The 12,893-nt window shown below is 33.9% G+C and overlaps 2 protein-coding genes and 1 non-coding gene across 4 annotated transcripts; 1 reads left to right on the forward strand and 2 right to left on the reverse strand.

Annotated features, from left to right (window-relative positions):
* Nucleotides 1–495: 495 nt before the first annotated feature.
* Nucleotides 496–1,248, reverse strand: LOC111997725 (uncharacterized). 2 transcript variants are annotated; one of them, XR_010631209.1, is made up of 3 exons: nucleotides 1,062–1,248; nucleotides 699–964; nucleotides 496–601 (listed from the first exon to the last, which is right to left on the reverse strand). It is a non-coding gene; the product is annotated as an uncharacterized LOC111997725 (transcript). The 2 variants fall into 2 exon arrangements; XR_010631208.1 differs by having other exon boundaries at nucleotides 699–975.
* Nucleotides 1,249–5,568: 4,320 nt separating this feature from the next.
* On the forward strand, nucleotides 5,569–6,668 carry LOC136061246 (E3 ubiquitin-protein ligase XBAT33-like; the record flags this gene model as incomplete). The annotated part of the gene is made up of 1 exon (XM_065779230.1): nucleotides 5,569–6,668. A coding segment is annotated over one exon (690 nt), but the record flags the coding sequence as incomplete, so codon positions are not given.
* A 3,699-nt stretch (nucleotides 6,669–10,367) lies between these two features.
* On the reverse strand, nucleotides 10,368–11,701 carry LOC111997765 (CEN-like protein 1). Its single transcript, XM_024029910.2, has 4 exons — nucleotides 11,338–11,701; nucleotides 11,132–11,193; nucleotides 10,991–11,031; nucleotides 10,368–10,782 (listed from the first exon to the last, which is right to left on the reverse strand). The coding sequence occupies exons 1-4, from the start codon at nucleotides 11,536–11,538 to the stop codon at nucleotides 10,565–10,567; spliced, it is 522 nt and encodes a 173-aa protein (XP_023885678.1). The 5' UTR covers nucleotides 11,539–11,701; the 3' UTR covers nucleotides 10,368–10,564.
* Between the last annotated feature and the right edge of the window lie 1,192 nt (nucleotides 11,702–12,893).

The following is a 12,893-nucleotide window of genomic DNA, read 5'->3' on the forward strand; positions in this document are numbered from 1 at the left end:
TGTTAAATATAGATACTCTTAAAAAGAAAGGGGAAGTTTTTCCTAATAGGGAATTTGTCCAAATAAGCTTAAAAATACCCCCCAAAAAATTTTGCTTTTTTCTACACACTTGCCAAATGCATTTGGCAAGGTAACAGGTTTACAACAGTTTATTTAAGGGGTTTTTTTTTTTTTGGTGACTTCTTATTCATTCTTAGTTAGATTAAAGGGGTTTCTTCAATTTTGTGCTTAATTGATCAAGAAGCAAGCATTTCATAGCAAGACCCACCCATTATCAATCAAATTGAACACAGATCCATTAACATGTTGCTTATTAAAAAGCATACTCAACTCAAGCTAGTTTTAAATTAGCAGCGTTTGCTTGGACACAAACAATGTTATCTAATCCTAATTAAGTAAAGAAAAAAATCCACACCCATGTCCCAAACTGAGCTCAAAATCAACACCCAAACCCGAAAATGCCAAATGAAATAGTATCTAATACACAACAAACAGCAAAAATAAAGAAAACCCAGATGAGAAAAACAAGGAAATCTCGTACCTGGCCACAGTAATTCCTTGAATTCACATCAGCTCCATTCTCAAGCAACAACACCACAATCTAAACACACCCAAAAGAACACAAATTAAGATAATGATAAAGAAAAAAACTGACAAATGAGGTATAAAAAAAAAGGGGGAAATAGAGAGAAAAGGACCTCGTTGTGGCCCTTAGCAGCAGCGAAATGAAGAGGGGAATTAAGGCCACCAAAGGTGGAGTACTTAGCGAGACATGGGTTACAATCCAATAGCATTTTGGCCTCGATCAAATCGCCATCTCTTGCTGCTGATACTAGCCTCTCACCTGAAGCTGAGCACCCAAATGAATTGCCCATTTCCCTCTCTCTCTCTCTCTCTCTCTCGCTCTTGATTTTGTGTTTGTGTTTTTGAGTGTTTGTATGGGAAGCAATATATATTAGGTCAACTGTCGTACAACTAATTCAAAGACAATATTATTAAACAATAATAATTAACAATAAGATAGGAAAATACAAAAGCAACCCAAAAAGAAAAAAACACACAGGTTATTGATTTCGGAGCTTGTCCAGGATGAGAGGCTAGAGATGATGACGTGGAAAGTCCTCTCTCTCTCAAAATCTGTACGTGCGAGTCTTTGCAATTTGTGTTTACTGTGCTTTTGGGATCTTTGCTGTAGTAGTTGTTGCGGTGTTTGAGGCAAACACAAAGAAGGGAACGGTGGTGGCAAACAAGGAAAGTAGGCAGTAAAAGATGAGAGAGCATATAAATGAAGGCCAAAAATAAAAACGAGTAATGTAGCCTGCTGGATGAACAAACTATTTTATAATATTTTTATAAATAATTGATGTGGCAAGTTTTTATTGGTTTTGATTTAGATTTACTATTAATATTACATTTTTATTTATTAGTAATTTTCAAGAAATTTGTAAAATATTTTGTGATTTTAACATTTTCCAAAAAAAAAGGAGCAAAGGGTGGAGATGCATACATTTTTTTTTCTTTTCCGCGTTCTCATATGAATAATTGAGTTATTTTTATTATACACTAATTAAAATATATCATATCAACTGCTATGAGACCTATCATGTTCTTAATGGATTTAAATGACATGTTGTAAATAGTTTATGGAGTTTCCAAAACTTCTCACTCTAGAAATTATTCACACTTTCGGAGAGGAGTCATTCATATTGTCAATAGGAGGCATTGGCCTAGCCTTAAGTCCCACGTTAAGGCTACAACTCTTGTGAGAGAATGAATAACTCTTTTCTGTAGAAGTGAATAATTTGTCGTCTCATGAATAAGAAGTCACCAAAAAAAAAAAAACCCCTTAAATAAACTGTTGTAAACCTGTTACCTTGCCAAATGCATTTGGCAAGTGTGTAGAAAAAAGCAAAATTTTTTGGGGGGTATTTTTAAGCTTATTTGGACAAATTCCCTATTAGGAAAAACTTCCCCTTTCTTTTTAAGAGTATCTATATTTAACAAATAAACAATTAGTAATTCATCAGTCTTAAATTGTTGCGTCTCTATCCTATTTTGAGATGTCCCACAATGAAGTTATCTTTCCAAAATTAAGCTCATTTGGACAAATTCCCTATTAGGAAAAACTCCCCCTTCCTTTTTAAGAGTATCTATTTTTAACAAATAAACAATTAGTAATTCATCGGTCCTAAATTGTTAGGTCTCTATTTCATTTTGGGATGTCCCAAAATGAAGTATCTTTCCAAAATTAATAAATGAAATTTCTATCTTACTCTTTAATTTATTTAACAAGTCAATGTTATTTTTTCTCTCTATAGTTTAAATTAAAAGGAATAAATTTGAAATTTTGTACATTTTTAACTTATAAACAATGCATTAAATGATATTTCCTACAAAATTTGAATTTTCTAAACACGACCAACAATTTAGAACCGAGGGAATAAAAAATGACATGCGGCACAAAAAAATCTTTAGCATTTCTTTTTTCTCTAATATGTTTTGTTAGGATAAGTATTCTGGGATCATATCCATTGATTAATTTATGGTTATTTTTGGCACGTAATCCTCTTTTTTATTTATTTTTGAGATAGTGGCATGTAATCCAATTGAGAGTGAGATTTGGAGTAGACGTGGGCACATACAAATTCGTAATATTATTATTAATTTATTATCCACAGGAATTTGACAAAGACATCTTGAGTGGTCACTCAATAATTGTTTTTAAATTAATAGTATATGGATTTTTTTTCATTCAATATCACACGTAATACCGCATTGACAGATTGCCTAACAAACCCACTAACAAATATAACTACCGTTAAAATTTAAAACCTTATGTGTACTGTGTTTTTCTTCTACGATTATTTTTACTTTTTTTCTTCTTCGTGCTCTTACTTGATGGTGGACCCTGATAATGATATCATACCAATTTTAATCTTTGACGGCAAAGGCAAAAAAGTTGAAATTGTCCCCAAATTATTAGATAAGAGAGAACTTTCATGCTAAAAAATGCCTCGTGGTTATCCATCAGAGCTACTAATTATCATTTTCTCTATTAAAAAAAATAATCACATTTTTTGACCCAAGGCTTTCATCGGTTTGTTTGGTGTGTGCTTATATGAAATCAATTTGAATAATTTTAGAAAATAATAATAACGAAGATGATAATAAATTAGTATCCTCTATAATTCTTAAATAATTCTATGTCTCTATCATAATTTTTTATAGAAATTTTAAAAATCTTAAATTTCATAGTAAAATCTCCTCCTCGTTATAGTTATGAATATCATAAAAACATTAATTAACATTTGTTTAAANATTTTAAGAACTACAGTAATTGTTTGAATTGAAATTTAACTAATGTCTAAAAAAAAAAAAAATAATGGGCAAAAGAAGACTATTGTATCCATCTTGATTGCTTCCAATATATTATTTCACAAAGAGATAATTCATAATTGGGACTACCAGCAGTATATGAACCTTTTCTACCATCCAACTCTAGTCTGGTGCAACATAACAAGTGTGGTTCCATCAGAACACAGTCAAGGGTACTTCACGCACAGTTCTAACATTAAGCATCTAAAACCATATATGCTCAACTAAGCCATAGGTCTGTAGTCCCATCTAATGGGTGTCAGCTAATGAACCATTTTTCTCTGGCCATCTCCTTTGACAAGTTCTTGCTGCTTCAACCACATCATTCTCTCTCTCTCTCCCTCCCCCCCCCCCCCCCCCCCCCCCCCCCCCTTTCCCTTATGCTCCTTGAACAACTCAACTAACCCTGCTCATAGGTCCACTTACAAATCTTTTGTTACATGACTGAACTATCTTAGACAACTCTTTTTTTTATAGGTAATAAAAAAAATTATTAAGAAATTCAAAAAGTGCACTGGCATACTATTAACTCAACAAGCTAAGATCTCAAGTTGCAAAAATCAATAAGGTTGGATAAACTAGAGGAAAACATCCCAGAAGCTGTCATCCATTCTAGGAGGGACTTCATAAATAGTCCTTTTAGTTCCAATAGGTTCCATTCACACCCTTCAAAGCTTCTTGCATTTCTTCTGATCCAAATACACCACATCAAGCAAGGTGGGATAGCCTTCCAGATTTCAATACTCTGATGCTGCCCAAAGTGACCTTGCCAACAACGTAGTAAATCAAATACCCTTCTTGGCATCACCCATTGGATTCCAAAAAGGGTGAAATCCATATCCCAGAATTCTCTAGACAACTCAGCCTCGTCTTTTTCCACATTTTGTCACTTGGGGCTTGTATGTGGGTGTGTTGAGGTTTATGTTCTGTAAATGCAGAGTATTCTGTCATGTTTAATTAAGTTATGCCTTTTGTTAACTCAATATGTTGTTAGTTAACTTTGTGGTGTTGGGGGGGGGGGGGAGAGAGAGAGAGAGAGAATGATGTGGTTGAAGCAGCAAGAACTTGTCAAAGGAGATGGCCAGAGAAAAATGGTTCATTAGCTGACACCCATTAGATGGGACTACAGACCTATGGCTTAGTTGAGCATATATGGTTTTAGATGCTTAATGTTAGAACTGTGCGTGAAGTACCCTTGACTGTGTTCTGATGGAACCACACTTGTTATGTTGCACCAGACTAGAGTTGGATGGTAGAAAAGGTTCATATACTGCTGGTAGTCCCAATTATGAATTATCTCTTTGTGAAATAATATATTGGAAGCAATCAAGATGGATACAATAGTCTTCTTTTGCCCATTATTTTTTTTTTTTTTAGACATTAGTTAAATTTCAATTCAAACAATTACTGTAGTTCTTAAAATACATTCACCAACGAGCTTTTCTTGAATTTGCATTGTTTTTTTAGCAGAAAGATCATAAAATAATACCAACTCACTGCTGCCATCAATGTGAGCATTTTCTGATTGAAATTGTCGCACTGGCCTACAGCTGTTTTGACATGGTTGACTTCCCATTGTAATCTTCTTGAAGTTGTTAATTCTTTGTACTTATATGCTTGCTTGAATCAACCAGGGTACATATTTGAGGGATCTTGTTGTGTGATCCTTGCTGCCTCCTAGGTCCATGTGGTTGTTCTTACTCTCATCAAATAAATAACTTCCATTTATCATTTCCTTTAATGTGAAAGCTAGACTTATCATTATCCTTTCCTCTGTTTTTGAGGTTTGGGTGATGGGAAGGAGGAACAACTGAGATTTAATCAACCATGCAGTTGTATAACTTCCATTGTTGTTCCCTTTGATGTGAAAGCTAGACTTGTCATTATCCTTTTCTCTGTTTTTGAGGTTTGGGTGGTGGGAAGGAGGAACAACTGAGATTCAATCAACCGCATGCAGTTGTAAAATTCTTTTTTTTTTTTTTTAAGTGAGAGAGAATGGAGGAAGGAAGGATGGGGTTGCCTTTTACTATTGGCCACCAAAGTGAGCATGAAGCTATCAATTCCTATGAAAAGCTTATGGCCGCATTGGTCAGTGTACCTTCTCCTGCCATCAGCATCATTCATGGTTGAGAGAAGTGCTAAGTAAATTTTCCTCTATATATGATCGTCTGAAACTGTTTTATTATTAATTGAAACATTGAAAATTTACTGTATAGTTTTTTCATCCATAAAGTCATTACTAAACAGCATGCACACAACATTTTTCTATTTTTGGTGGGTAATTCTTCCAATTACTTGGTGAAACACTTCCACTTATCTATTGATGTATTTGTGATTTCAGGGTGTGGGCATGAGCTTTGCGTAAAATGTGCTCTCTATCTTTGTTCGACAAGCAACATTCCTTCTGAATTGGTGGGCCCAGCTGGGTCCATTCCATGCCCTCTATGTAGACATGGAATTATCTCTTTTGTCAAATTGCCTGGTTCGTTGTCCAAAGAAAATAAGATACATATCTCTCTTGGACTTTGTACCCCATGCATGCTTCACCCTCGTGATCCTGACCATCAATCTCCTGCTCGTACACCAGAGATCCGAAAGAATCGTGTGGCTTCTGTTTCTTCAGAACTATTCTGTCCAGTCACTTGTAGCCCATTTCCTTCTGTTGCCATGCCTTTGTGCACCTGCAATGATGGTCCATGCCCATCATTTGAACCTCGGGAGGTAGAAACGCAAGATGAATCACCTCAACGCTCACAATCAACATCAGTGGATCATGAGAAGATGGAAGGGCCAAGACTGGAGAGAACCAGTTGTTCAAGCATGTTTTGGGGCAGAAGAAGCTGCAGCAGAGAGCATCAATGCAACTCTGAAATAAATGCTTGACAACATTAGTGGATGGTCTATTCTTCTGTTCACCTGGATAGATATTTTATTAATAGCAGTGCAGTCCAGGGTTGTGTCTGATCTCAACTGTCACAAATATGAATACACACAAATCCATGTTAGCGTCTGGTATTTGTTTGGCGGCTACATGGCGACAGATATGGGTCTTGCATCATCGTATTTTGATGGCATTCTGGATTGTTTTTTAAGATATTTAGAGAGAGGGTTGTAAAATTTTTAATGTTGGGATTGTAATTGATTGTAAGTGAATGTCAAAATGGAACAGGAATATTTTCTTTCCAAAAAAAGGTTTACCACGGGTCTTGTATGCTGATGATCCTAAATATAGAGTTTTGTAGAATTGTCATACTTTCGATTCTGTTAAGCAAGAAAATAAGTTGCTTGTCTAAGAGAGGTTGATTTCATTATTGCCTGTCTGGATTTGGTTCCTTTAGGATCAAATTATAGGGCATGTTTCTGGATTAAAATCCAGTGAAGTGCACATAATAGGTTTTTAGATTGTTACAGATTTATTTATTGTCATCTAGAATGTAAGAAGGAACACGCTCTAATTTACGTTTTTATGGTAGAAATGGGTTCTTTGTCCTTGTTAAACTGTCTGATTTTTTTTATTTTATGATTCTATAAACGAATCATGGCTTCTCTAGCCAGAAGGAAGTACTAAACAGAATGTTCTCTCAGCAACGGTGAGGAATCTATGAAGCACCAATTTTTGAAATGTCTCTGGGCGGTGCTACTGTGGTCCCTAGCTCTATGACCATTCATTTGCGACTGTGGTCCCTAGCTTTAAGAAAATCAATGTCTATGAATCAGCAGTCAAGATCCTCATTGACCCAAAGAAGGCCTTAGGCTTTATAGATGAGCTAGTGAACAATTTCCAAATTTATGTTTCAGCCTTATGTGCCAGCTCAACTGGCTTGTCCTTCGCTTATAAGTTTCATGCGGAGGGTGAGGTTGTGGGGTTCAAAAACCATTAGATACGTGTTAAAAAACCTTATGCGATCACTTTATGGATGATTAGGAGCTCAATTAGAAAGGGAGTTAAGAACCCAAGTGGCTAGGCCTTTCGAAGATCAAAAGATAGCATGGAACCAATTGGGTTTCAAAAGAAGCAACCGAAATGGTTGCTGTCCCCAGCAGCCTAGGTGAAATGCAATTTCGATGCAAACTACTAGGAAGATAAGATCGTAGTGAGCAATAATGCTTTGTATGCTTTTGTGATTGGATCAGGCCAGTTATCCAAGCGCTAGAAGGAATTGGCTTACGCCCTTCCATTCTTTTGTTAAGCTGGTCTAGTCTATAAGGTTTTCAATTATTCAAGCCCAAAAAAAAATTTTATGAATTACATAATAATTTTTATCACAGACTTATTGAAGTAATATGTAATGATAAAACTAAGTAATTCTCATCTTTCTTCTCACACACACCTAGAAGAAAAAGGAAAAAAAAAACCCTAATCCTCATCTTAAGGATCATATTATGGAAATGACAACATTTAGGCACGGTGCCTTAGGTGCTGTTCCTAGATTCCCCTCTTAAGATTTAGCCACGTGGTTATTTAACTAAAAAATACACTTTCATTCTATAACAAAAAATCCACATGGCAGAATCTTAAGAGAGGAATTTAGGAACAGCACCTAAGTACTGTACCTAAGTCTTGCCCTTATGGAAATACCCAAGTCTCATACTTACAAATGTATTAATTGTCTTAACAACAAATCATACTCATTATGGATAAAAAAAAAACCCTAATCCTCATCTTAAGGATCATATTATGGAAATGACAAAATTTAGGCACAGTATCTTAGATGTTGTTCCTTTAATTCTCCTTTTAAGATTCAATCATGTGGTTACTTAACTAAAAAATACACTTTTATTTCATAACAAAAAATTCACATAGCAGAATTTTAAGAGGGGAACTTAAGGAATAGCACCTAAATACTGTACCTAAGTCTTGCCCTTATGGAAATACCCAAGTCTCATACTTACAAAATGTATTAATTGTCTTGACAACAAATCATACTCATTAATAGCTCACTACGAATGCAAGCTACAAATTAATTGTCTATATATATATATATGAGATGGGTTCAAGTTACACCTAGTGTAACTCTTGTAGAATTATACATTTTTTAAGCTATAGATTTTCAAAAGATCTAACGGTAAAAAAAATAGCATTAAATGCTAATTGATTTACACATTATTCACTTAATTAATAGCATTTTTGTTTCTCTCTCCATACTTATTGTTTAAAACCTTTTACATATATATTCTTTTTTTGGCCAAATAATTTTACAAATATATTTACAATACTCTTTTACCCTACATCTTCTTCTACCAAACTACCACTACTACTCTCTCTTTCCTAGTACATGTTTGCCATATCCTTCTTTGTTTTCCTTTTTCTTTCTAAGTCTTTGTTCCTCCTCTCTATTCTCTTGCGCCACTTTCAGATTGGATCTATTATCTCTCCCACCCTACTTTTTTTTTTATTTTTATTTTATTATCTCAATGTAGTTTCATCTAGAGATTCTTTTTTCTTTTTTCCACTAGGTAATATTTGATGCCCATAACTCTTGAAACCCAAAGAAGAAAAAAATGGAAGAGAAAATTGAAAACAAATTTTGAATTAGAAAAGTAATAGAAAATTAATTGTAATTGTGTTGTTGTTCTTGAGTTTTAGTTTGTAAAGTGGATTAGTTTTAATGGGCAAATAGATATAATGGAGATTACTGGTTCAAAGAGTGTTGGTGCCCCTCCAAAGCCATAGTTTGTGATAGTTCTTAAGTTTGTGAGACTCTCTCATTCAAGAAGAATAAAAGAGATTAAAATTACAATCAAATTGATGATATGGTAGTAATTATCTGATGCTTATAATTGCTGCTCCTGGTGTTAACGTTTTTGCTTGAACATTTTATGAAAATGGACTCCGACGGAGTCCAAATCTTCTGTCTCATCAATTGTGCTCCACTTCATGCTCCACCAATAAAATTTGGACAGCTAGCCTCTCTCATTAAATGAGATAACTCTGACTTTAATGAGAGAGGCTAGTTGTCTCATTTAATGAGAAATGTTAGATGTCCAAATTTTATTGGTGGAGCATGAAGTGAAGCACAATTAATGAGACAGAAGATTTGGACTCCAACAAAAGTGATAGAGGAAAAATGAATTACAGTGAAATAAAAAGAGAGACAAGAAATAATTAATTAGGAGAGAGTTAATAAGGATGTTATTAATTAGGTAAATATTTAATGATGAGATGAAAAAATTGTCATTTTGACCTTTAAATCTTTTAGAAATCTATGGCCTTAAAAAGATGTAACTCTTGTAGAATTATACTAGATATTATTTGAACCTCTCTCTCTCTCTCTCTCTCTCTCTCTCTCTCTCTCTCTCTCTCTCTCTCTCTATATATATATATATATATATATATGATAGAATTAATAGTCTATTATTGACTGATCAAACAAATAGGAAATAGATTTGTTGTAAATATTTTGCTCACCTCCAATTTAATGGTGGCAATTGGCAAATGATTACAAGCTTTCCTTTATAATATGCGGGGAATAATTTTAAAAACTTTAATATAATAACCTTTGTGATTGACAAGTGATAATCACCGTCAAGCAATTCTCCTTCATGTCAAAGAAAAGTGATGATTTCCATAGTAAAAAACTAGAGTCAAAAGAAAAGCAAAGTAGAGGAGAAATAATATTCTAATTGCAAAATAAATGGCACCTTACCCATAAGGGTGACACGTTTTAGGCATTCACCAAAAATAGGAGGACCCATCACTATCTAGGAACACATCCCACTGCTAATTGCTGCTTCACCTACGCACTAACTGGCAATACATGGCTAGCTCTGATGATACATTCAATCTTATCATCAACCAGATCCTTAAAGAAACCTAAAAAGTTGTAGGACCCAGAAATTTCTGAAACCTAGCAGTAGTACTGAACAAATCCAAAACAACAGTTTTCCTGTCCAACTGAGAGAACACCTAGGACACCAAGTACCAAAATAAGACAGTTTTTTATTTTATATACTTCAAAACTTCATTGTTAATTAAGGATACTTTAAACTAATTTCAAATTTTTTTTTTTAATTGTCAAAGTGACACAGATTATGAAAAACTCTAGTTACACACAAGTTCACACCTAAATCCCCAACATACTTAATTGCTACCAAATTTAAACCATCGTGTGATAAACTAATAATACACCCATACTGATACTTTTATTTTCTCCCATTGATTATGGTCAGTCTATTCCTTTTCCTTGAATCATCGTCTTCTTGCAGCAGTTTCTCTCTGTGCATTGAAGTACACTGCAGCCACTGGCAGTCCCAAACCATTCTCTGCTGAGAATCTTCTTGTGTTGAAATAGTCTCTTGTAGTTGGAGGCGTCACCGTTTGTCTTCCTGTCTGCTTGAACAAGATGAACACGTACCTATGGATGCCAACCACCGGTTTGGGAGTCTCATAGCTCACAATTTCTTTCCCTGTTTAAACAATAAACCAATAAAGTGAAAGTCATTAATGTTTAAGCAAGAACCCTTCAACAATCGATGACACAATTTTTTTTTTTAATAGTATTAGCTTTCATTACAACTACTTATATAATTTATTATGTTTAGAGTAATATCACTGACACATTTTAAGTATACAGTAATGACAACAGGCAATGTGTTTAGTAATATATAAACTCACCAAAGGAAGCATCAGTTGTACCAGGAATATCTGTGACCATCCTGAGCAAAGATATATTTGAAGTAAAAAATTCTGCGAAAAGTCTTGAATGCAATGTGTACAAAAAGAAAAGAAAAAAAACTAGGGCTTGATGATACAAACCAGTGGAGGTGTTCTCTTAAAGATGGATCACTAGGACTTGGAGCATCTGGGTCTGTCATAATCTTCAAGAAAAAAAAAGGTCACACAGTATTTGTAGCATTAGCTATACGTAATAGCTGAAAAATATATTGTAATATAACATGATCAATGGCCAAGTTATATTTATCTTCAAGAATTAAAAAAAAAAAAAAAAAAAAAAAACTCACAAGTGTATAAGCAGTCCTCATGTCATCCCCACCAATCTCTACGCGAGGTTTAGAAATAATGACAGAAGGCTTGAACTCGTGGCCATTGGCAACTTGCTTGTTAGAGTTGTAAATTACATTCAGTCTAATACTTGGAGTGAAAATGTCTACCACCTCTCCGACTACTCTCCCCACACTTAGTGTTTCTATGAGCCTCGACATTAGAGAAAAAAAATGGCTAACTTAGGGAGAGAGTGAAGTACTTTGTGTTAATGTTGGAGCAATGGAAGTGTGGTTATGAGGGGGTGTTTTTATAGGCACAAGGAGGAAAGAGACTTCAATAGCATGGATTAGAGGCTTACAAGAATCTATAAAAAAATTTATTAAGAAAAAAAATCCATAAATTAAAGGGTTAGTGTCTATATGTGTATTATTTATACGGAAAGGACATGTGTTGTATGCAAATTTAAATGTCTCTTTTCAAGAATGTGGAAAGATGCCACTATAGAGGTTATAATTTGATGGGTTTGTTCTAAGAGATCCCTCTCAAAACATTTTGTGTAGCAGAATCCAACATGTTTTTGGCTTATTGGTTGTGGTGGGAATAGAGAATATATATGTACAACTTTTTCCCCACTATAATATCATATCTTTGGGCAAATTGGAATTCGGCTTTTTAAGGTGCTTTCTCTATATGCACATACTTCCTCATATTAAAAAAGGCTAACAATACATCCACATAAAATAAATAAATAAATAAAAAGGCAAACAAATATCTTCTCAATAAGGGAACGTCTTTTTAATTAAATGGAGGACAAGGTGCTTGTTATCTACTTATATTACTTGTGTTTGGCTTTGAATGGGATGGGACAACATAAATTAAAAACCCTAGAATAATGTTTCTTTCGTAAATAACTATAGATATTTTCCCCTTTTTTTGGGACAGATTGCTGCAAGTGTACTTTTTTTTTTTTTTTTTTTTAAGTAAAATTAAAGTATATGGGTTTAGCTACATATGTCTTTTTGTTTTAAATATATAATGACAAGTGGTAGTGGATTTTAATGTCCACATTTTATTAAGTTAGTATGTGATATAACAATCTCTTGTTAAAACAAAATGAGATTCATTTTAAAAAAGTACTGGAGGTAAGCCAAACCTAAAATATATATGGTTATGATTATTCAACTTTTGAAGTTAAGTACCCCCTCCCCAAAGAGTAGTTATGAACATAACCGACCTAACCAGACAACCCACGTAACTCGGATGGGTTTTTATCACCCGGTTAAGTTTATAAAATTTGTGAGATTACATCTATAAATCCACTTATTGACTTTTGTACTGTTTAATGTGTTATAATATAGTAATTTAAAGAAGAGAGAACCTATTTTTTATATTAAAAAAAAAGCACTTTTTTGTCTATCAGCCTATCTCAAAGACTCTCATCCTATTAGAAGACTACTTTATTATTGTGAAACCTTAATTTTAAATTATAATGGCTAGTATAATTTAAACAAATGCCTTTTTAAAAAATATTTATGTTATGATTTCTCAAATTTATTTATTTAAAAAAAAAAAT

Source organism: Quercus suber, unplaced genomic scaffold (genome assembly GCF_002906115.3).
Source record: "Quercus suber isolate HL8 unplaced genomic scaffold, Cork oak 2.0 scaffold_202, whole genome shotgun sequence".
Classification (NCBI taxonomy): domain Eukaryota; kingdom Viridiplantae; phylum Streptophyta; class Magnoliopsida; order Fagales; family Fagaceae; genus Quercus; species Quercus suber.

Excerpts from the sequence above, each read along its gene's own strand:
- LOC111997765 (XM_024029910.2), bottom strand. The coding sequence starts at position 11,538 with ATGTCGAGGCTCATAGAAACACTAAGTGTGGGGAGAGTAGTCGGAGAG. Across the intron at positions 11,032-11,131 it reads TTAAGAGAACACCTCCACTG|GATGGTCACAGATATTCCTG; the intron begins GTTTGTATCATC and ends ATCTTTGCTCAG. Across the intron at positions 10,783-10,990 it reads TACAACTGATGCTTCCTTTG|GGAAAGAAATTGTGAGCTAT; the intron begins GTGAGTTTATAT and ends TTGTTTAAACAG.